Source organism: Lampetra planeri, chromosome 21 (genome assembly GCF_965212315.1).
Source record: "Lampetra planeri chromosome 21, kcLamPlan1.2.h2, whole genome shotgun sequence".
NCBI lineage: Eukaryota > Metazoa > Chordata > Hyperoartia > Petromyzontiformes > Petromyzontidae > Lampetra > Lampetra planeri.
Window position 1 is genome coordinate 11,671,373 of NC_136127.1, and position 26,034 is coordinate 11,697,406.

Genomic DNA, 26,034 nt, shown 5'->3' on the forward strand with positions numbered 1-26,034 from the left:
TTTTTTAACCTACGTGACTTTACCGAAAAAAACAAAGAGTATAGCGTGGTGAAGTATGGTCAAGTAGCCCCCCCCCCCACGATCGCTAAAGGCGTGGGTAGGCCCTCATTCAGCAGTGGATTGTCAAACAGGCTGCTACTGCTGCACGTGTACGTACGTGCCCACGCACGGCAGAGGTGTGGGAGGTTTGAGTGCATGGGACGCTCCATAGTTGACCGCCAGGGGGCGAGAGAGACCCTACCCAGGCCCGTGGCATCGGTGCAAATAAGCCGAGTTGGCGCCTCGGGTCGGTGTTCCTTTAACTTTCTTAGAAGGAATCCGATGTAAAACCAGCGCGGTGAAGTATGGTCAATAATATCGGCACGGAGAGGCACTCATCCAACAGTGGATTCGCATCGGGATGTCCACCGCCCGTCACGCCGTGCCTTTTATTAATTTAGATAACGTCCATTGCAACATTGTATCGTGCCTTCGAACAAATCTGCAATGCGTCCGACTCCAGGGTCTGGTTCGTACTCTAATTGGTGGACCACCACGAGGGCTTGCCAGGCGGTGTCGGTGTGGCCAGGAGACAGAAGTGATGCGGGTCAACCCGGTCGTGTGCCACGTGGTCGTGTGCCACGTGGTCGCTGCGTCTTCCCCGGGTCCACCGCCGTCCTCCTCGCCACCCAAAGCCCAAACTCACTCCTGGTCAAACATTCCGCTTTAGCAGGACCCTCCTGGCAACTACGTCTTGAGACTCGGTGAGGATTTCCTGAGTTAACAGGTAAAAAATTGGCATTACTCCGACTGATGATATGATCTGTGTGGTTCTGGGTAGCCTGTGGCATTGACTCATCTGGTTCTGTGTTATCAGTTTCAAGGGCAATTCAGATATTATCAGAACACGTTTGGTGTTTGAACATCTTAACACAGTAATCTAGCTTAACACAGCTCCTGCCTTATTGGCAGAAAGGTTAAAACCTATTCTTAATTTCCATGCATTGATACTGGCAAAAAAGAATCCCGTGATATTGTCTCGTATTATATTGTATTGAGAATAAATCAATCATGTTGGGAGTCTTATCGGCTTTGAAAACGTAAGTCTCACATTGATCACGTGTAGTGATTTATTGCACACGTGGCGTGGGCAGCAATGGGGAGTGTCATTTGAATGCCCCCCCCCCCGTGCAAATATCCCAAACGAATGATAACCACGGCCACTCGTGAGAGCGTGCGACGGCGATGTTCAGAATAAAAGTTGTTTGTTTTCAATTGACGTTGGGATATTTCGCGCGACGTGGAGTGTGGTGAGTGCAGCGAATGCTTCGTTAGAGGACTGGTGGCACAGGTGTGCATGATAGGTATATGTAGTCGAGGAAACAGTCCAGGTGTGTCGTACAGTAATGTCGTGCAGGTAAACACAAGATAGTACACGCGTGCAGTACAGATGAAGAATACATGTGTATAGTAGAGGTAAGAACGAGAGCACAGGTATGTAGAACACACCTGTACTACAGCTAGTAGAAGTGGATACTACATTGAGTGCACATATATAGTACAGGTAATAGCATCGCTTCGGGAGAACAGTTATGGAGTACAGGTGTGTTGTGAAGGTAGGACTTGTGACGAGTACACGTGGTATCGGCACACAATCATGCAAAGCCTTTAATAGACTATTAGGGCAAGTTGTTAGCGAGCAGGGGTGAAGGCCGGCAGGGGTGGCCAACACCACGCCCGGCCGCCTTTGTCTCCCCAGTAGCGATGTTTACACACCACAACAGGGACTCATTTGAGGCTGAGTCAACCTAGGGGAGGCCCAGGACCGGTTCAAATAATCGTCACTGGTTATTGACCGTGAGCGGGAATCTAACTCGGGTGGCCGCTCCCCCCCACATAGTCACACGGGCACATAGACACGCACACAGACACACACACCGACACACACTGAGGAACAGACACGAACACACAAAGAGACGGCGACACACGCACGCACAGATGCCCCATCGGCAACAACGCAGCATCACCCCCACCCATAGCAACAGCAGCAACAGCAGCAGCAGCAGCAACAGCAGCAGCAGGAACAGCAGCAGCAACAGCAGCAGCAACAGCAGCAGCAGCAGCAACAGCAGCAGCAACAGCAGCAGCAACAGCAGCAGCAGCAACAGCAGCAGCAGCAGCAACAGCAGCAGCAACAGCAGCAGCAACAGCAGCAGCAGTAGCGGCCCGAACATAAATAGGAACGGCAGTCCTGGTACACTCAATTAAAAAGTAAACTTTTTAATTTAGTATTTTACCAGGTAAGGCCCACTTGAGCTCTGTAGCTATTTCGCAGACGCGACCTGGCCACAAATGACAGCTCAGAGGAAGTGGCTCATCATCATCGTCATCATGTGGAAATGCATCGCAGCCAAATACTCTTTAACGTACGATGTCGATTCTAAATGTGGAGGGGGGGGGGGGAAATCGGAGGAGCCGGAGAAAATTCCACGCGACCACGGGGAGAGAGACCCGCAAACTCCAAATATACGGCGGGCGTCAGGGCATGGCTCGAACCCACGACCTCCTTCATAACAGGAGAGGTAGTTAACATCTCCGAGCCACTGTGGGTAGCTCCTGATGTCGCTCTGCTATTGCTCCAACTGTGGCTGGGGCTTTCAAGGACCCGAATGAAACATCAATCTGCAGTGGGTTACGATAACTTATCTGTGTGGAATTGTGTTGGCGTTATCTCCTCGTCCACGTGGAGTTTCTCCGGGACTTCCTGTCGAACGAAGAACAACAGCTCGTTGTTGTTGTTGTTAAAAGGGGTTGGACAAACAACCCAACGTAAGCATCAACATCCTGGCAATAAATGTCTGCTCATTATGAATTGACAAAAAAGCGAGTTCATTCTCAAACAGGTGAGTACACGGGCGTTCGCATTGCCACTCCACTGCTGGATGAGGGCCTCCCCACGCGGGTCGTTGATGGAGGGGGGTTCTTGGGCCATACTTTCCCACGGAATAACAATTTATATTACTCTCGAGAGAAAATTTCGTAGACTTTATAGTTTAAACACTGTGGACTTACATCATCGTTAACGTGAATATCACGTTATTATTCGTCATTCGTATTAGTCATAATTATAATCATTAATATTACTGCAGTGTTCATCATCATTTATTATAATGAATATCAGATCATGCCCATAATCGGCCCCAATTTACAACGGGTTTGTAATTCCACTGCTGGATGAGGACTTGTGGTATCAGTGGGGGTTGTTTGACCATACTTCCCCACGCTGGTCAGTGTGGGTTAGGTGAAGAGTTGGATGGGGGAAGGGGATGGCTCAAAACCGGAGCAGATATCACCACTCGCCGCTGATGTTATCCGTGGCAGGGTATTGAATTTATGTTTCGAGTGCGCTGATCACTGCCCCACCACTCCTCACTTTAATAAACTGTCATTACAATAATGATCACAATCATGTAATCATCACATCACGAATCATTGCGTTATTGTCATCACCATGATTATAATCATTGTACATCAGTCCCATCATCATTAAAGTCGTGTCACGTGATCAGCATTATCATCACAAATCATCCACATGATCAATAATCATCACCACGATCATGACGTTATTATAAAATCAATCGTCATAATCACATCATCACCCTCAAGTCATCAGACCATCATCGGTTCGGGGTTGTCTCTGCGGGTGTGTGAGTGAGTGTGTGTGAGTATGTGCGAGTGGGTGGGTGTGAGTGAACGTGAGTGAGTATGTGTGAGTGGGTTTTTGTGTGCGTGGGTGAGTGTGTGAGAGTGTCTCTGTGTGTGAGTGTGCGCGTTCGTGAGTGGGAGTGGATTCGGCACAGCCCCGCCTCGACCCCTCGCCGCTGTCGTGGGCTCAAGAGGCTGCAGCCAATCGCCACGACTCGGCGTGCCGAGCGCGGGCCAAAGTGCCTCTATAAAAGGGACGCGGCCGCGTTGCCTGCACGCCGACCCGCGCTCAGGAGAGCAACTCTCCTCCACCACCCCCCTCCCCGCTCCCTCGCGCTCTCTGTGCGGAGTCGCTCTCTCTCTCTATCCCCATTGCATCTCTCTGCGTCTCTACTCCACCGCTACAATCCGCACCCCACCACCCCCCCTCTCACAACGCGCACATATTCATCAACCCACCACCACCTCCTCCTCTCTTCACGTTGCGCCCACGTCTCCCCGTCAGTCACTCGCCCATCAACGCGTTCGTTCGCTCACCCGCCAGGTCGCTCTCGAGCTCACTCAAGGCGCGCGCGCGCGCGTTCGCTCGGTTGTCAATTCGCTCGCTCCACTCTCCCACTCACTCACACACTCTCCCACTCACACACTCTCCCACTCACACACTCACACACTCTCCCACTCACTCACACACTCTCCCACTCACACACTCTCTCACTCACACACTCTCCCACTCACACACTCTCCCACTCACACACTCACACACTCTCCCACTCACACACTCTCCCACTCACACACTCTCCCACTCACACACTCTCCCACTCACACACTCTCCCACTCACACACTCTCCCACTCACACACTCTCCCACTCACACACTCTCCCACACTCTCTCACTCACACACTCTCCCACTCACTCACTCTCCCACTCACACACTCTCTCACTCTCCCACTCACACACTCTCTCACTCACACACTCACACACTCTTCCACTCACACACTCACACACTCTCGCACACACACTCTCTCACTCACACACTCGCCCCCTGCTTGCTCTCCACTCGCCCGCTCGCTCCACTCTCCACCACGACCACCGCCAACATCCGAGCCGAGCCATGCCGCCCCAGTGCCTCATCCTGTGCGTGTGCCTGGCCGCGTTCGGCCGCAACGTTGGCACCAACGCCGAAGAGGGGGCATCGGTGGGGGCAGCCGGAGGGGCAGCGGCGGCTGCTGCGGGGGCAGCAGCAACGGGGGCTACCTCGTGGGGGCCCGGGGAGGAGCAGCCGGAACGCGCCGAGTGCACTCCGACATGCATCTGGAGGGAGCAGAGCAAGGCGCTGCGCCTCGAGTCCATCAAATCTCAGATCCTGAGCAAGCTGCGGCTCAAGCAGGCGCCCAACATCAGCCGCGACGTGATCAGCCAGCTGCTGCCCAAGGCGCCGCCGCTGCAGCAGCTGCTGGACCAGTACGACTTCCAGGGAGACCAGGGACCGTCGTCCAACCACGCGCACTGGGAAGACGACGACTACCACGCCACGGCCGAAACCATCATCATCATGGGCAGCGAGCGTGAGTAGCGCCACGGTCACACGCAGCGCGCGTGTCACACCGCCTCCTACCCCCCCACCCCCCCCCGGCCGCACCGATAGCCGCGCCAGCAGCAGCAGCAATGCGCACGCAGCGACAGCAGCGCTCAGCAACTCCCCCCCGCCCCCCCCCGCCACTACTGCTATCGTCGCTGATCGCAGCGACAGCAGACGAGGCAAGCGCACGGACTTCGGTGCCACCCTGGGGGGTGGGGGGGTGTTCTCCTCCGCGGTTCCAACGTCTCTCTCTGTACGTGGGACGGTGGATCAGGTTGATGCCCGCTTGGAGGAAGTGAGTGCGGTTATCAAGTCAGGAGGCGGGGGGGGGTTCTACAGATTGCCTGTAGGTTGTGTTGGGGGGCGGTACAGATTCCATGGAGGTGATGGAGCGATGTGTCGCCCTGGACGCCCGCGTGGACTAAGCGCTCCTCACGCAGCCGCCCAGAGAGAAGCGGACGCGCGCGCAACGCGAGCCGCGCCAGGTGTCACATCTGTTGCCGGCAGGTGTCACACCTGTAGCCGGCTACAGGTGTGACACCTGGACCCGGCAGGTGTGACACGTGTAGCCGGCAGAGGTCACTCCTGTAGCCGGCTACAGGTGTGACACGGGGACCCGGCAGGTGTGACACGGTGACCCGGCAGGTGTGACACCTGTAACCGGCAGGGGTCAGACCTGTAGCCGGCTACAGGTGTGACACCTGTAGCCGGCAGAGGTCACTCCTGTAGCCGGCAGGTGTGACACGGGGACCCGGCAGGTGTGGCACCTGTAGCCGGCTGCAGGTGTGACACCTGTAGCCGGCTACAGGTGTGACACCTGTAGCGCTTTAACGACTGCGGCAGGCTCCCTGTGAACGCCACGTGGCTGTTGTCGGTTTGCGACTGCGAGGTGGCCAGGGGATGGCGGCGGTTACGGCAGCGAGTTATGGAATCCATCTGTGCGGAGTTTTGGGTTCGCACCCCGCCAACCCGCCCGCTCGCCATGCCCTTCTCTCCGTGCGCGTGGTGGGGTTTCCCCTGGGCCTCTGGTTCCCTCCCAACATCACCGACAGGTTCGCGTCGGATCTCGTCACCGCAGCAGGGGGTTGAGCCTGGTTTAGGACTCTGCATTTGGTGATCGTCCCGCACGGGGTGACCAGGAGAAGCAGTTCTGGGTGTCTCCCCCTCGTGTAGAGCGCCAGTGTTGTGCGGGGTTTTAACCGGGCCATCTGGTTCCATGGGCATCTCCTCCTCGTGTAGAGTACCAGTGATGTGCGGGGTTTTAACTGGGCCATCTGGTTCCATGGGTATCTCCTCCTCGTGTAGAACAGCAGTGTTGTACTGGGTTTTAACCGGGCCATCTGGTTCCATGGGTGTCTCCTACTCGTGTCCAGCACCAGCGCTGTGCGGGGTTTTTCGTCCGGGGTTCTCCGGCTTCCTTCTCCCGCACGCGACGTCAAAACTCTCGTTCATTGAATTCACGGCCAAACCTTCCACCCCGGCAGCCACCCTCCTCGTACGCAGTCTTGCGGTAAACGCCGACGCTCTCGCTGCGTAAACAAAGCGCGCAATTAGCACAACCGCAGCGTAATCAATTAGTTGATTAGTTCCGGGCCCCCGGGCCCACAGACGGTTCTGTTCGCGAACAAAACGCGATTGTAACGCGACAAACAGGACCACGGAAACGCCTGACCCCCCCTCCCTCCCTCCCTCCGAACTTGTCTGATTCGCAAAACGCGTGGCGGACGTTGGCTCCGTGCGGATCCTGGTCTAAAACGACCCCCCTTCGTGGTGAGGTTCTGGGTCCTCTGCACCGAGTCGAGGACGCGCGGCTGAGACGCACGTGGACACATCGCTGAACCCGCTCCGCCCTTCCCTGCCGCATCCTCTCGTCTCCCTGCAATCTGTGCAGACGATGCTCGGGTGGATGTTGGGGGCAATCTGCAAGCACGAGGATGAGGAATGATGATGATGAGTGGGTAAGACAGGCCAGGCTCAGGCGTCCTGGGCGCGTGTTGAGAAGGATATCGGAAGCGGAGCGCGATTTCAGCCTGGCTGCTGCTGCTACTTGCATGGGGAGTAGCAGATGCCGCAGCCTCTCTCGTTGCAGGGTGAAGGATTATGATGACAGCAAAGCGCAGCCGATTCTGGAGATCTGCCTGCGCCCAGCTTTGAGTAGGCAACCCCCCCTCCTCGTACGAGCGGTGGGGGTTCCACCCCCCCACCACCACCACGCCGACTCTGCGGATTCACCCAACGCACGCGAAGCAGCAGCAGCGCGTCTCGCGAATCGAGGAAGTGGCCAAACATCGTCGTGTGGCAGGGCACCCTCCCTTCGCGAGGGTGCCCTGCCACTCGATGGAGACTTTTTCAGAAATAAACAACAACAACAAATCTTCTTGGTTCTTTCGGTAAAGTCACGTAGAAGGGAAGTAATAAAATAATAAAAATAAAACATAATAAAACAATTCTCACGACGTTTCGGCCACAACGCAAGCAGCCGTCCTCAGGCCTGAGGACGGCTGCTTGCGTTGTGGCCGAAACGTCGTGAGAATTGTTTTATTATGTTTTATTTTTATTATTTTATTACTTCCCTTCTACGTGACTTTACCGAAAGAACCAAGAAGATGAATCCCTGCAGTCACGAAAGCTTTAAATCGAAACAACAACAAAAGCACGCAAATAAGGCGCCGCTCGTTATTCATGCAGCCAATTGACGCGCTGGTACCGCCTGGATCGTTTAATCGCAGGGTCGTGAGAGATCGCGACGGTTTGTGGACCCATTCGCGCAGCAGCGAATAGATTGTGGCTGATGATGACGATGATTATGGCTCAGCTCTCCATGCAACCTCCCTCCCTCCCTTCATCTCGCCATCCATCCACAGATCCATCATCATCATCATCCTCCTCCTCTTCCATCCATCCCCCTTTCTCTGCATGCGTCCTCCCTGTCCCATACTCCCTCCTCCGTCCCTCCCCCTCTCGCACTGGCCCCCTGGCCCCGTGCCTCCCGGCCCATGGGGAGTGTTGACAGGCGCCGTGGAGAGATCCATTCTCGGCTAATTACAGGACCTCGCGCCGCAGGAATGCGCGCGAGCCGCCCTCGTCCCCGGACCGGGGCGCTAAGCAGCACCAGCAGCAGCAGTAGAAGCAGCAGTAGCAGCAGTAGTATCAGCAGCAGCAGTAGCAGCAGCAGTAGTAGCAGTAGTAGTAGCAGTAGTATCAGCAGCAGGAGTAGTAGTAGCAGTAGTATCAGCAGGAGTAGTAGTAGCAGTAGTAGTAGCAGTAGTATCAGCAGCAGGAGTAGTAGTAGCAGTAGTATCAGCAGCAGTAGTATCAGCAGGAGTAGTAGTAGCAGTAGTATCAGCAGCAGGAGTAGTAGCAGTAGTAGTATCAGCAGTAGTAGTATCAGCAGTAGTAGTATCAGCAGTAGTAGCAGCAGCAGTAGTAGCAGTAGTAGCAGTAGTATCAGCAGCAGTATTATCAGCAGTAGTAGTATCACCAGCAGCAGGAGTAGTATCAGCAGTAGTATCAGCAGCAGTAGTATCAGCAGTAGTATCAGTATCACCAGCAGTAGTAGTATCACCAGCAGCAGGAGTAGTAGTAGCAGTAGTATCAGCAGCAGTAGTATCAGCAGCAGTAGTATCAGCAGCAGTACTATCACCAACAGCAGGAGTATCACCAGCAGCAGTAGCATCAGCAGCAGCAGTAGCATCAGCAGCAGTATCAGCAGCAGCAACAGTATCCGCAGCAGGAGTAGTATCAGTATCAGAAGGAGCAGTAGTATCAGCAGCATCAGCAACAGCATTGTTAGTCGCTGCAGCAGCAGTAACAGCTGCAGCAATAATAGGAGTATCATCATCAGCAGCAGCAATAATAGGAGTATCATCAGCAGCAGCAGCAATAATAGGAGTATCATCATCAGCAGCAGCAATAATAGGAGTATCATCATCAGCAGCAGCAATAATAGGAGTATCATCAGCAGCAGCAGCAATAATAGGAGTATCATCATCAGCTGCAGCAATAATAGGAGTATCATCATCAGCTGCAGCAATAATAGGAGTATCATCATCAGCAGCAGCAATAATAGGAGTATCATCAGCAGCAGCAGCAATAATAGGAGTATCATCATCAGCTGCAGCAATAATAGGAGTATCATCATCAGCTGCAGCAATAATAGGAGTATCATCATCAGCTGCAGCAATAATAGGAGTATCATCATCAGCAGCAGCAATAATAGGAGTATCATCAGCAGCAGCAGCAATAATAGGAGTATCATCATCAGCTGCAGCAATAATAGGAGTATCATCATCAGCTGCAGCAATAATAGGAGTATCATCATCAGCTGCAGCAATAATAGGAGTATCATCATCAGCTGCAGCAATAATAGGAGTATCAGCAGCAGCAGCAGCAATAATAGGAGTATCAGCAGCAGCAGCAGCACCCACAGCAGCAGTGACATCCAAGTTGTGTCGTGCACCCCTTCGCCTGAGCAATTATCATATGCCCCCCCCCGCCATTTAAATAAGGTCACGCTCGAGGGTGACACGTGTTACAGCGTGACACGTGTTACAGCGTGACACGTGTGACAGGAGTGACGTCACACGTGGATTAACAACAACAACAACAGCGACCGGACTCGAACCATCTCGCACGGAGCTCGCAGGCCGCTCGCTTTCGGGGTGTCTGGTGCGTTCATTGTACGGTGCACGCGACTTGCTGCCGACCACGTGGAAACGACCTCGGTGCCGCTGGCTTGGCCAGGTCGTAGTTAGGACCAAAAAAAAACAAGACACAGACAAAGATCCCCCGTGTAGCCTTAACAGACTGTAGGGGAAAGTGCTGTTATCGAGTACCTATAAAGGCCGGCATGGCACACGAGGGGGTGGGTGGCCAACACCACGCCCGGCCGCCTTTGTCTCCCCAGTGGTGATGTTTACACATCGCACCAGGTACTCATTTGAAGCTGAGTCGACCTAGGGGCGGCCCAGGACCGGTTCAGATAATCGTCGTGTTGGCCGTGAGCGGGAATCGAACCCGGGTCGCCAGGTTCGATAGCGCAGCGTGCTAACCGCTACACCACCGCTCACCACAACAAACACACCCAAGGTCAAGAGGTCATCATGGCCAATGCCGTCGATACCTTCACGGATCGCCATCGCCTTCTTCCTTCTGCAAAGTGTCCTAGCTGCTGCTCAGTCGACTTCCTTGGTGCGACCTTAGACTCTCACCACCACCACCACCATCTGGGTCTAGCGTCGTCCCCTTGGATTCGTCCCTCCAATGTCCGTGCGGATAAACGAGGCTCTGCTCATGCCCCCTGCACACACTCGTCCCTCCCATCACAACCTCCTCTTCCTCTTCCTCCTCTTTCTGATCGAAATGGATGAAGTTGTCACTGCGTGTCTCCTGCACACATCTGTCTCTCCACGTACACAAAACCAAACAAAACCGCAGAAGTATTTCTTACACAACCTACAACAAGCAAACTCTGCACCGGTTTCGACCGACAGTGTCTCATCGACAGCGTCAGACTCTTTGTTGTCATCAGTGCTCGTGAACTGCAAGATTTCATAGGCATCTAATCACATCTACAGCGCTTTCCTACCAAGTACTATTGTTAACTTGCAAGTTGCTTACACGATCTTCCTCCATCCTTCACGCGTGTCACACCCATCATCATCACCACCACCGCCATCCTCCTCCATCCACACATCTTTGTCTTGCTACGTTCTACCCCCAACCTCCAAGTTGCTTACCCCTATGTGTCCACGCACACACACAAAACACACACACCACACACACAGGGCCACACTTAAATCATCCCCGGCTGGACTGTGGTTTAGAATTTACGTTGGGCCGAGTTTGTGTGGGTGACCCCCAACTCCAGGGTCAAATGCCAGGCTGCCCCGTAACGCAAATCATCCCTGCCCCTTGCCCCCCCCCCACTACCCCTGCCGTGCTGGGCGTCCCTACCCCCCCCCCCCACGAATGCGTGAATTTATTCCGAGTTGATTTATGGAGGGGGGTGTGGGGGGTGTGGGGGTTGCGTGCCCTTGACGTCACGGGCAGGAATCGAACCCGATTGACTTAGCTGACGGGCGCTCGCTGTCAGCGCCTCCCTCTCCCCTCCCCGTGCGTTCGTCCCCCCGACACAAAGCGCTCATTCATCGCGTCTCGCAGTTGGGGGGGGGGGGTGTGGGGGGGTCGCGCTGTTTGCGAGAGCGCATTGTGTGAGAGAGAGAGCGAGAGAGACGGGGGGGGGGCGATGGAGTCTCCACCACGTGTGCGCGTGCGTGCGCGTGTTAGTGCACACACGCACGCACGTGTACACGCGTGTACGCGTGTATGCGTGTATGCGTGCGTGCGTGTATAAGCGCGCGCGTGTGCACGTGCGTGTGTTAGTGCATACACACACGCACGTGTACACGCACGTGTACACGCGCGTGTACACGTGCGTGTGTAAGTGCATACACACACGCACGTGTACACGCGCGTGTGCACGTGCGTGTCTAAGTATATACGCACGTGTGCATGCAGCGTAAACACGCGCACGCGCGCGCGTGCGTGTTTGTGCATTCACGTGCAAACAGAGGCATGCGCGCACACATACACACACGCGCGCGTACGCACGTGTGTGTATGTGTGTACACACGCATGCACACTATGACATATGCACACACACGCGCGCGTGTGAATGTCTTTGTGTGCACACATGCTCGGGAAGACGCGGGCACCGCGTAATTGTTGATGGGGGCACAATGACAAAAATCCCCCGTCTAGCCTTTTAACGCTCTTGGGGAAAGTGCTGTTAGCGAGCACCTATGAAATCTGACACGGCGCGCGAGGGGGTGCATGGATGGCCAGCACCACGCCCGGCCGCCTTCGTCTCTCCAGTGGCGATGTTTAGCCACCGCACCAGGTACTCATTTGAGGCTGAGTCGACCTAGGGGAGGCCCAGAACCGGTTTTAGATATTCGTCACGGGGAATCGAACCCTGAGCGCAGCGCGCTCACCACTGCATGACCGCTCCCCATCATAGACACGCGCTCTCTCACTCACTCGCACACGCACTCACGGATATTGTTACTTACGCTCCACTCTGACACACTTCTATGCACAACAATCCTCATTCGCCACTATGTGGTTGCATCACACACGGGGCTTGTGCCAGACTAGGTGCACTTTGAGAGCACGCAAAGTGTCGAAGGCTCGCTTGCAGGAGGCCACGGGACAGACCCAGGTGCCATGGGTTGACCGGGAAGACTGTGCCCGTCACTGCACCAGCTTGCTGCGTTTTATCCACCCGGCGCTGCGCTAAGTTGTTGTGAGCGTCGCTCCCCCTCCGCCCTCTAACTTTTCCCAGTAACTTCAAAGTGCACATAGCCTGGGACTGCCCAGTAGCGTCCTTCACGAGTATCTTCTACAGAGGCCGATCTTGACACCGCTGGTGCCAGTCATCGGCAAGTCCACTCCGCTCCACATCCTCCAGCCCATCCCCGCTCCAAACCGTGCCGCGCCTGTTCAGCACCCTCTATTCAGCCCAACATACACACTCACACACACTCTCCCTTTCTCTAACACTCACTCACCCTCGCACACAAAGACACAGATCCCCCGGGTAGCTTTCAACAGCCTGTTGGGGCAAGTGCCGTTAGCGAGCACATATAAAGGATATAAATGTCCGGAGCATGAAAACAGATTTATTTTTTTAAAGATCGCTTTATAACTGATGGGTTTCCATCGTGTGACAGTGAGCACACGGGGACTTGCAATCCAGAGGGCGACCGTTCTATTCCATCTCCAGGCACGCCAGGTGAAACAATGGTGCAAGTTCATTACCCCTCCCCCCCATCCCCGCCTCCAGCAGTACAATGGGTACATCTGTGAGAAGGAGATTTGTAGCTCATAGGATTACTCCAGTATGGATACATATTCTGATTCTGATGATCGGCAGATCGCGTGTGGTGGCGGTGGGGTAAAGTTTGGGTACGTCCACCTCTCCCAAGACGTCTGAGCAATATGGAAGAGTAGGCCAAATACCACTCTCGAGCTGCCTCCAGCGGAGGCTGTTCCGTCGGCAGTGGCGTCTGGGAGACATTGCGCGACTGCGTCTTTACCTTTCCACTGAGAAATCAGAAGCACGGGGACCACGCGGTGACTTAGGCCGCCGTGCCGTTTGTTGTTGCCAACATCCCAACGGCAATGACTCTCAACGAACGTAACACACACACACACAGCACACGTGTGTACACACACAGAGTGTACACACAGCACTCGTGTGTACACACACACACGTGTGTACACACACACACAGTACACACACACAGTGTACACACACACACAGTGTACACACACACACAGTGTACACACACACATACACAGTACACACACAGTACACACACACAGTACACACACACACACAGTACACACACACACAGTGTACACACACACACAGTGTACACACACACACAGTGTACACACACACACAGTACACACACACAGTGTACACACACACAGTACACACACAGTGTACACACACAGTACACACACACACAGTACACACACAGTGTACACACACACACAGTACACACACACACAGTACACACACACACAGTACACACACAGTGTACACACACACACACAGTGTACACACACACAGTGTACACACACACACACAGTGTACACACACACACAGTGTACACACACACACAGTGCACACACACACACAGTGTACACACACACACACAGTGTACACACACACACAGTGTACACACACACAGTACACACACACACAGTGTACACACACAGTGTACACACACACACAGTGTACACACACACACACAGTACACACACACAGTGTACACACACACAGTACACACACAGTACACACACACACAGTACACACACACACATTGTACACACACACACAGTGTACACACAGTACACACACACAGTACACACACACACAGTACACACACACAGTGTACACACACACAGTACACACACACACACACACAGTACACACACACACAGTACACACACACAGTGTACACACACACACACACACAGTGTACACACACACACAGTACACACACACACACAGTACACACACACAGTACACACACACAGTGTACACACACACACAGTACACACACACAGTACACACACACACACAGTACACACACACACACAGTACACACACAGTACACACACACAGTACACACACACACACAGTACACACACACAGTACACACACACAGTACACACACAGTACACACACACACACAGTACACACACAGTACACACACACAGTACACACACACACACAGTACACACACAGTACACACAGTACACACACACACAGTACACACACACAGTACACACACAGTACACACACACACAGTACACACACAGTACACACACACAGTACACACACACAGTACACACACACACACAGTACACACACAGTACACACACACACAGTACACACACACAGTACACACACACACAGTACACACACAGTGTACACACACACAGTGCACACACACACACAGTACACAACACAGTACACACACACAGTACACACACACAGTGCACACACACACACACAGTACACACACACACAGTACACACACACAGTGTACACACACACACACAGTACACACACACACACACAGTACACACACACACAGTACACACACACACAGTACACACACACACAGTGCACACACACACAGTGCACACACACACATTGCACACACACACACACACAGTACACACACACACACACAGTGTACACACACACACAGTACACACACACACAGTACACACACACACACAGTGCACACACACACACACACAGTACACACACAGTACACACACACACACCACTCGGTCTTGTCGCGGCAGCGAGGCTCGCACTGAGAGGAGCCGTGCGCTTCACAGACAAAAATCCCCCGGGTAGCCTCAACAGACTGTTGGGGCAAGTGCTGTTGGCGAGTAATACTTATGAAGACCACCACGGGGTGTGGGTGACCAGCACCACGCCCGACCACCTTGGTCTCCCCCAGGTGTTGATGTTTTACACACCCCCAGTGTCGACCTCGAGGAGGGGGAGGGGGGGGGCAGGGATGGTTAGTCGCTCCTCATTGACCGTACGGAATTCCATCACCGGCACCGCAGCTCAGATCCGTGTCCTCCATCCATCCCCTCCCATCCTGAGCTCCATCGTCTCCCCCCTCGCCGTCCTCCCGGCACCTCCGTTGTCTCCGCAGCCGACCCCCTGGTGCGCGTGGACGGCTCCCCTCGCTGCTGCTTCTTCCGATTCACGCCCAAGATGATGCTGAACAAGGTGGTGAAGGCATACCTGTGGGTGTACCTGCGGCCCGTGGATGCTCGCAGCACGGTGTTCATCCAGGTGCTGCGCCTCATACCGCTCTCCAAGGGCGGCACCGTGCGCATTCGCTCGCTCAAGACCGACCTGGGCTCCCGCGCGGGGCAATGGCAGAGCATCGACTTCAAGTACATCCTCCACAACTGGTTCCTGCACCCCGAGACCAACTGGGGAGTGGAGATCAAGGCGGTGGACGAGCGGGGCAACGACCTCGCCATCACGGCGCCGGGACCCGGCGAGGAGGGACTGGTAGGTGGAGGTGGAGGCTGCTGCTGTTTGTTGTTGCTGTTGCTGGTGGTGGTTGTGGTGGTGATGGCTGGTGTTGGGAGTGGTGGTGGTGATGGTGATGGCTGGTGTTGGGAGTGGTGGTGGTGGTGGTGATGGTAATGGCTGGTGTTGGGAGTGGTGGTGGTGGTGGTGATGGTAATGGCTGGTGTTGGGAGTGATGGTGGTGGTGGTGATGGCTGGTGTTGGGAGTGGTGGTGATGGTAATGGCTGGTGTTGGGAGTGGTGGTGGTGATGGTAATGACTGGTGTTGGGAGTGGTGATATTGGTGGTCGGGGTGGTGATAATGGTGGTGGCGGAGGTGGAGGATCATAGTGAGTAAAGTACTGGCAATGGTGATGATGGTGGTAAGTGGTATGAGTGGCAAAAACAACCCCCTACCTCCTCGTGGTGCCGGACGGCAACACTATGGTGGGCAGTGCCGTGGGGGGAGGGCCAACTTAGATTGGCCTTTCCCTTCATGGCGTTTGTAACCACCAGTGGCCAAATGGGAGCTCTGGATGGGTGCGAGGGGCTGGTAACCCCTCCACTTTCAATTAACTACCACTAAACTACGATGCAAAAAACGTATTAAGCTTGTGCCAGAGGCCCCGGGGGGACAGGCGTCTATGACGTCTCCTGGCCAAACCCCATTTGGCAGGGCCAGGAGACTGAATCCTTACCCTCGGGGCTCCTCCAGAAACAACAAAAAGCCACTTTGGATGGCCATGTGGAGTATTCGAACGCTCACTGCGGAGGAGAGACTGCCACTCCTCTGTCGGGAGCTGGATCGGTACCACCTGGATCTCTGTGGTATTCAGGAGGTCCGGTGGACCGCTCTGGCTCCTGCCACCTCTACTCGGGGCAGGAGATTGTCAAACAACAGGGAGTGGCGTGGGACCGTGGCGGTGAGGTGTGGGAAGCTGTAAGCCCCAGGCTACTTTGGGCTCGCCTTCCCATCAACCCGAGGCGAGGAGTGGTGGTCATAGTTACTTATGCCCCCACCGAAGACAAACATCCGTGGAGGGATGCAGGCAAGGCCGATGAGTCCGATACCTTCTTTGACCTCCTGTCACAGGTGCTGGCTAAAGTGGCCCCACGGGATAGAGTCATCTTGTTGGGTGACTTCAATGCCCGAGTTGGTCATGATGCTAGCACCTGGTCTGGAGTGATTGGAAGACAGGGGCCAGATCAGCTAAATAACAACGGTAGGAGGCTGCTAGATTTTTGAGCAGCCCATGGGCTTGTAATTACCAACATGCTGTTCAGGCATCGGCGCATCCACACAACATCATGAGTGCATGCCGGGTCCAAATAAGAACATCTGCTGGACTACATAGTGACGGAACAGCGGGTGCGGGCCCATGTCCTTGAGACCAGGACCTACCGTGGAGCTGATCTGCCCGCCGACCAACGACTTGTCATCTGTAAGATGCGCCTGCCATTCTTCCACTCCGGTGGTGGGTGTACACCCAGGACCCCATTCAAACCCATAGTGGCCTGGTCTCAGCTAGCTGATGAAAGTTGCAAGTGAGAATTTCATCATCGCTTGCGGTTGGAGTTGGCATCGTCCCCCACTCCTTCTGATGTCGAGGGGAAATGGGCTTGGTTTAGGACTGTGGCTCATGCAGCTGCAATGGCTGCTTTGGGTACACGGTCCAAACCTCCTCAGAGATCCTGGCTGACAGAGGAGGCTGGCTTAGAAAAAGGGACAGGCCCACTCTCATCGTCTAGAGCATCCCACTTCAGAGAATGAGGAGGTTTACCGCAGCCTTTGCTTGGAGGTTTGGAGAGCCGTGAGGTGCTGCAAGGATGGTTGGTGGTTGCGCGTTGCTGAGGAGATGGAGTCTGCCTCAATGGCCCGTGATCAAAAATGTCTCTTTAATTCCATAAAAAAACTTTACCTGCAGTGCCACACCTATTACCATCATTAGGGGAAAGTAGGGTGATCCATTTTCTGACCCCCAGGAACAGGTTTGAAGATTTGCTGAGCATTTATGTGAGGTCCTGGGGGAGGGGAAATCCCTCAGCCTGGAAAGCATCGTGGGACAAAGTGGGGATGACCATGCTAAGGTTGCGGTGCCTCAAATATTGGAAGACGAAGTCACCTCCTGTGAGTGGCTGGCTGAGGTGCCATCTGTTGAGGAAGTACTGAAGGCGATCCAGAGCCTGAGACCAGGAAAGGCATCGGTCAGAGATGATCTCCCTCCTGCCAGCCGGCGTTCGACACTTCGTGTGGCCTCAACGTGCACATAGCCTGGCACAAGTGTCGTGGTGACGTCACCGCCACTTAGTGGCGAATGGCGGTTGTTGTGTGGTATATGTATTGTGTGAGTGATGATGGTGATGATAATGGCTGTAGTGGTGATTGTGAGGATGATAATGGTGGTGGTTCTGGCAGTGGTGGTGGTGATAATGGTGGAGGTGATGTTGATAATGATAATGGCGGCGGTGGTGACAGAGGTAATGATGAATGGTGACTGACAATGATGCTGGTGTTGATGATGATGGTGGTGATGGCGGTAGTGATGGTGATAAGCGTGGTGGTAGTAATGATCGTGGTGGGTATGATAATGATGGAGATTGTAAGGATGATGGTGGACGTGTTGGTGGTAGTGGTAATGGTGGTGGTATAATATTATTGATGGCGGCAATGACAATGATGTACACGTGTTTGAACCTGTGTGTGTATTCATACACAAAGTGGGTAGCGGTAGTGTAGCGGTTAGCGCTACGCTGCGCTACGAACCCGGTGACTCGAGTTTGATTCCCGCTCACGGCCAACACCGGTGACGATTATCTGAACCGGTCCTGGGCCTCCCCTAGGTCGACTCGGCCTCAAATGAGTACCTGGTGCGGTGTGTAAACATCGCCACCGGGGAGACAAAGGCGGTCGGGCGTGGTGCTGGCCACCCACCCCCTCGTGTGCCGTGCCGGCCTTCATAGGTCCTCGCTAAGAGCACTTGCCCCAACAATGTGTTAAGGCTACACGGGGGATCTTTGTCTTTGTGTATACACAGCAATTTTACGTGTGCATGTGGACGCTTGTGTGTCCACTGTTGGGGAAAGGGCAGCAGTACTTGGGAAGACAAAGGCGGCCGGGCATGGTGCGAGCCCCCGACATCCCTCTTGTGTTGTTCTGCCCTTCATAGGTGCTACTCACGAACAGCACTTGCCCCAGCAGTCTGTTGGAGGCTACACAGGGGATCTTTGCCTTTGTATGTTGTGTACTGTGTGTCTATGCTCATCCCTGTAGTGTGCACACCCGCCCGTGTTGACCTGCGTAGGCGTGGGCGCCGCGGTGGCGACGAGATGTTAACTACCTCGCCTGGTATACAGGAGGTCGTGGGTTCGAGCCCGACCCTGACGCCTGCTGCTGCTGTATATTTGGAGTTTGCGTCTCTCGCTCTCTCTCATCATCATCACGGTGGCTAGGAGATGTTAACTACCTCGCCTGGTATACAGGAGGTCGTGGGTTCGATCCCAACTCTGACGCCTGCTGCTGTGTATTTGGAGTTTGCGGCGTCTCCCTCCAAGTGGTCGCGTTTATTTTTCTTCGGCTCCTCCGGTTTTCCCCTCCACATTTAGAATAAACACCACGCGTTTAGAGTATTTGGCTGCTATAACTGTCCACGTCATGTGTGGCTATATAGCTCAGTGGGACTTACCTGGTAATACAAAAATAGTAGTTTAGTTATTTAACACTTCATCATCAGCAACAGCAGCAGCAGCCATGATCTATCCACTGCTGCGTCGAAGGCCTCCCCGAACCGTCAACATCAGTCGTGGTCTCACGATGCAACGGCACGAGCTGATCCGAGGACGAGAGACGCGCTCGACAGATGCACAATGTATACGACTCCTACAATTTGGAGAGGAAAACAGAAAACAAGGCATTGTTGTTGGGGCGCTGCGGTGGTGCTCGCATGTTTACCTACCTCGCCTGGTACCACGTGAGCCCCGTGTGGGTTCCATGCCGGACCCTGGCGATGCCTGTTCTTGCATATTTGGAGTCCACGTGCTCGCTCTCTTCTCTTTTTTGACGATCAGAGGAAAACAAGAAGATGCTCGGTGTAATCGGCACTTTGCAAAGTTCATCATTTCGTTTTTTTTTGTGTTTTTTCCAATGCTTTGCTTTATGTGCCCCCCCTTTTTTAAATGAAAGATTTCACAAAAGACTTCACGCTCTGCTCTCCTCATTCTTACCTCTACCCCCTCTCTCTACCCCATATCTCTACCCCCTCTCTCCTTACTCTGTCTATGTTCCCCCTGTTTTCTATGTAATCTTTGTAATTTTTTCTTTCTCTTTTTTAAAAATTTCTCTCTCTCTCCCCGTGGTGGTCGCGTGGATTTTTCTCCGGATTCCTCCGGGTTTGCCTTTCTACTCCACATTCAGAATCAGATGATGATGATAATATATCATAGTGATAATGATAATATCATGGTGATGATGATGATGATAATATTATCAGCCACTGCGATGAGCTGTGATCACGTGTGGCCAGGTCGCTTCTGAAAAAGAGATACGAATCTATAAAACGATCACCTTTTTTATTTTACCAGAGATATTTTTTTTATAAGCGAGCTGGCTATCACAAATGATAGCTCAGCGATGTCGACTGTCTGGAAATGTAGAGCAGCAGCCAAACACTCTAAACGCGTGGCGATGTTAATTCCAAATGCGGAGGGGGAAACCCGGAGGACCCGGAGAAAAATCTACGCGACCACGGGGAGAGAGACACGCAAACTCCAAATATACAGCAGCAGGCGTCAGGGTCGGCATCGAATCCACGACCTCCTGTGTACCAGGCGAGGTAGTTAACATCTCCTAGCCACCGTGGGAGCCACGGTGACGATAACAGCTCACGAGGCTTTACCTGTGTAATACAAAAAAACTGTTTAGTATAGTTTACAAAAATCCTATATTTTTTAAATCGGTAGATTTGTTCAAAATGTACTATCCCTGTTTGTGTTCATGTGCACATGCGTGTGCGCGCTATATACAACTGTGTGTACATCATCCCTTGCGTACTCGTGTGTGTGTGTACACATTCACGTATACACCCTTTAGCTTGCGCACATGATGTGTGTATTTCTGGCGCTTGTGTGTACCTGTACTTGTGCATATTCTCCAACACCTGCGTTTCTACACCTTTGCGTACAGCATTTCCATGGCAAACGCGAATAGTCGTTACTGCGCGTAAAGTTCTGCCACCGGAGAGACAAACACGGCCGGATCGTGCGTGGCGATAACCATGACCACTTGGGTGGGCGTGCTAGATGATCAGAATCAGAAAGGGTTTTATTCGCCATGAAAGTTCGCACAGACAAGGAATTTACTATGGCAGGAAGGTGCATACATTCAACATGTAGGAATCTTAAAATTTAAATAAGTGGTATACAGTCTAACTATACTAAAGTTACAAAGTATAACTAATACTAAGGGGCTAAAGTATGTAAAATTTTGAATAAGTATACAATATAAAATGTGAATTAGCCGTAATATACAATATTAAAATACAAAAACACAAATAGGGTAACATGTTGTAAATATGGCAAGGTGTAATTTTGTAGAAAAATGTTATAGTAAGTGTAAAAGTCATTCACTTGCCCCCAACAGTCTGCAAGGCTACACGGGTCTTCTCTCGCTTTGCATGTGCACCTGCGACGTAGGATAACGATCGTCATTCCCTTTGCGACTCTGCAAAAAATGGCGAGCAATGCACCAACAATATTTGTTGATTCCTTAAAAAAAAAAATTGGTTCAAAAATCGAAACTTTTAAAGAGCGAAAAGTTTCTTTCCCTGCGCAAGTTTAGCCCATTGAGCGCAGAGAGCTCCGCTCAGCTCGTGACCTCCGCTGCACACCCGGGGCACGCGTGCCTATTGACGAGAGGCGAAAGGCTCGGCCATCACCGCCTCACTGCCACCTGCGAGTCCCGCGAGCGCGACGGAGACGTTGAGCCGAGACCTGTGCGGGCAGCAGCAATGCGGGTTTGGGACAAGGAGAAGAGAGGGGGGTGGGGGGTGGTGGTGGTGGTGGTGCAAGCCATCATTCAGCCACAGTGGTGAATGGACAATTGCAGACAACGGTTGTGGCTGTCAGATGGTGACGAACACGGTAAACATGCCTCAACGTAGCCTCAACGTTGAGTCTCAACGTTGTCTCAACGTTTGCATGTTTAAGGAGAGATGCCGCTCTAGTACATGCATTCGTACGGCATGTATACGTGGACGACAATTTAAAACAATGCAGGAAAAGAATGAATACGCCACATGGCTTCTGAAATGCTTGACAACACGTGTGTGTACGTGTTTTGTGTACGTACGTGTGTGTATGTGTGTGTGTACATCGTCGCTGGAGAGAAAAAGGCGGCCGGGTGTGGTGCTGGCCACCCACCCCCTCGTGTGCCGTGCCGGCCTTTATAGGTGCTCGCTAACAGCACTTGCTCCTATAGTCTGTTAAGGCTACACGGGGGATCTTTGTCTTTGTACGTGTGTGTGATGTTGGCCACCCCACCCCTCGTGTGCCGTGCCGGCCCTCTTAGGTGCTCTCTGACAGCACTTGCCCCAACAGTCTGGTCAGGCTATATAGGGGATCTTTGTCTTTGTTTGTGATGGGGAAGCGGGGAGAGGTGGCGCAGTGGTTAGCACGCTGCGCTACGAACCCGGCTCGCCGAGTTAGATTGTGCTCACAGTCAACACCAGTGGCGGATATCTGAACCGGTCCTGGGCCTCCCCTAGGTCGACTCTGGCGGTGTGTAAACATCAACACTGGGGGAGACAAAGGTGGTCGGGCGTGGTGCTGGCCACCCACCCTCCATGGTGGTCTTCATACGTATTACTCGCCAACAGCACTTGCCCCAACAGTCTGTTAAGGCTACACGGGGCATCTTCGCTTTTGTCTTGTCTTCGGGAATAGTTTGTTTAATGAATGCGTGCAACTTGAGTGCGTGGCGACGTGAATAATTCCCATTCACGCGTTACTCCATCCTTAAATAAATTATTCATGTACGTGCTCTGAAAAAGGGCCGTTGCCCGAAACGTCACCTATATTCCCCCCCACTCGCCACCACCTTTAAAGCCACACACACAATCCAGTGTCATTGACGAGTGTGTGGATCGTTTCGGGTTACTCTATCCACGCGCTGACAATGCATCCCCACAAGCAAACAATTGAAAGGGAAAAAAACCCCAAAATAGCGGACCCGGGATCAATAATGTGGAGATGGGAGCGGATGATAGTAAAAAAAAAATGTATTTTACGTAACTGAATTTTACAACGAAGAGCACCGTGCCAATTGTGCATTTAGCGAAATGAGTGTTCAAAATGAGTGTTCAAAATGAGTGTTCAATCCGTGCCCATTGTGAACGATCACAATCGGAGGCACCGTGGCAAACGGAACAAAAGCTGAGACGCAAGCTCGGATTGACCCTGAGAGACTTGCACAAGCAGCGCGTGGATCAGAGGAGCCATGCGCGTATCGCATTGAGAGGCAGCAAGAGAAGCATCTGTATCCACACACCCACATGTGTGTACACCTGTGTGCCCATCTGTGTCTGTACATGTGTGTAACACGTGTGTGTGTGGGGAGCGGTAGTGTAGCGGTTTGCGCATAGCGCTACGAACCCGGCTACCCGGATTCGATTCCCTCTCAAGGCCAACACCAGTGACGATGATTTGAACCGGTCATTAGGTCGACTCAGCCTCAAATGAGTACCTGCTGTGGTGTGTAAACATCGCCACCGGGGAGACAAAGGCGGTCGGGCGTGGTGCTAGCCACCCACCACCTCGTGTGCCGTGCTGCCTTCATAGGAGCTCGCTAACAGCACTTTCCCCTACAGTCTGTTCACGCTATACGGGGGATCTTTGTCTTTGTGTGTACCCGTGGGGAGCGCTGGTGTTGAGGCTAGCGCACTGCGCCACAGTCTCTGGGTTTGACTCGGCCTTAAGTGAGTGGTGGTGATGTGTCAACATCAGCGTTGGCAGACAAAGGCGAGGCCCGGCATGGTGCTGGCCACCCCCACGTGTGTCATGCAGATCTTCATTAGGCGCTGCTCGCTAACAGACTGTCAAAGGCTCTATGGGGGTCTCTGTATGTACCCACATGTGTTCACGTGCGTGTCAACTTGCGTGTTTACTTGTCAACAATTTGTTTACTTGTCAACAATTTGGTAACAAGTTAACACAGTTGATGCAGTGGTTCGCTGTGCGCTGCGCTACGAACCCGGCGACCCGGGGTTCGATTCCCGCTCAAGGCCAACACCGGTGACGATTATCTAAACCGGTCCTGGGCCTCCCCTAGGTCGACTCAGCCTCAAATGAGTACCTGGTGCGCTGTGTAAACACCGCCACTGGGGAGACAAAGGCGGCCGGGCGTGGTGTTGGCCACCCACCCTTCATGTGCTCACTAACAGCACTTGCCCCAACAGTCTGCAATGCCTACACGGGGGATCTTTGCCTGTGTTAACGTGTCCATGTACACGCCCCGTACATCTGCATGTGTGTGTACTCACCTGTGCACCAACCTGCCTATACACCGATGCATATCCACCTGTCTGTACACGTGCTGACATACACCTGTACGTGTGTTCTCACCCTGCACACCTGTGTGGAGCCCGTACAACTGTATCTATGTCTGTACTCAAGTGCGCACCTGTGCGTACGTTTGCTGGAACCACTCCTGGAGGGGACGATTGTGGAGACCAGCACGTGCACTCACCTGTATGTATATACAGCTGGACACGCATGTGTGTGACTCACACACTCACCTGTGTCTATACACCTGTGCGACTGCTTGCAGCAATCGTTCCTGTAGGTAAAGGCATTGGACGCCGTATGTGCTCACCTGTAGACATCTGCTTGTGTGGGTCGCAACCATTATTGTAAGGGGTGACGTAACTCTACGTATAACCCTAACCTGTCTATACACCTGGGACACGCACGAGCGTGTGTGAACTCACACCCGTACTTACCTGAACGTCGATACACCTGTGGGATTGCACCGCCGATGTACGACTCGCCTGACCGTGCACACACCTGTGTGTCCACCTGTGTGTCCACCTGTGGTGCAGCAACCCTTCCTGGAGGTGAAGGTGACCGAGCCGTTCCGGCGCTCCCGGAGGAACATCGGCCTCGACTGCGACGAGTCGTCCAACGAGTCGCGCTGCTGCCGCTACCCCCTCACCGTGGACTTCGAGGCCTTCGGCTGGGACTGGATCATCGCCCCCAAGCGCTACAAGGCGAACTACTGCTCGGGCCAGTGCGAGTACATGTTCCTCCAGAAGTACCCGCACACGCACCTCGTGCAGCAGGCGAGCCCGCGTGGCTCCGCGGGGCCCTGCTGCACCCCGACCAAGATGTCGCCCATCAACATGCTGTACTTCAACGACCAGCAGCAGATCATCTACGGCAAAATCCCCGGCATGGTGGTGGACAGGTGCGGGTGCTCCTAAGGGGGCTGGCCGGTGGGGTTCGACCCACCACCGCCTCCACCACCACCGCCTCCACCGCCACTGCCGCCACCGCCGCCACCACCACCGCAACCACTTCCTCGCTCTTCCCGTCTCGCCATCTCGACCGGCTGCCTCTCGGCTCTCACTTGCTCAGTTTTCTTTTTTAAGGGGTTGGTGGTGGGGGGGAGAAGAGAAGACAGAAGCAGTGTGGGAACAACAACAAAATCGGTTTTTTTTTAGGGGATGGGGGCTCGCTGTGGAAGGAACACCACGTTACCATCGGGGGGGGGCATCAGGGGGGGGGGGCATGTGGAGTCGTCAGAGGTAAACAAAACGCAGCTTTGCCTCGTAAAAAAATGGGTCCCCAATAGAATTATTTTTTACCCCCCCCGGAGGGAGTGGGGGGGTTTCCCCCTACACCATGGAAGAGGGATGGAGCAAGTGAGTAGTGGATGGAAGGTGTGACCTGTTCTCCGCGTGGCTGAGCAGCTGATGGACGGAGTGGGTGTGTGGCCGGCTGGCAGGAGCATGTACATAGAGCAAGTGCGACCCCAACACACACACGAGAGAGAGAAGAGACTATTTTTGTACACCAGGAGAACACTTTATTAAGTGTAACGTAAATAATAATCCACCATCTGCAGCATGGAACTGAAGATGCCCTCCCCTTCGTGGAA

At 53.4% G+C, this 26,034-nt stretch overlaps 1 protein-coding gene across 1 annotated transcript; it reads left to right on the plus strand.

Annotated features, from left to right (window-relative positions):
• Window positions 1-3,973: 3,973 nt before the first annotated feature.
• Window positions 3,974-25,618, plus strand: GDF11 (growth differentiation factor 11). The gene is made up of 3 exons (XM_078604016.1): window positions 3,974-5,249; window positions 15,520-15,887; window positions 24,977-25,618. Exons 1-3 carry the CDS (start codon window positions 4,796-4,798, stop codon window positions 25,355-25,357), a joined length of 1,203 nt encoding a protein of 400 aa, XP_078460142.1. The 5' UTR covers window positions 3,974-4,795; the 3' UTR covers window positions 25,358-25,618.
• Window positions 25,619-26,034: the final 416 nt, after the last annotated feature.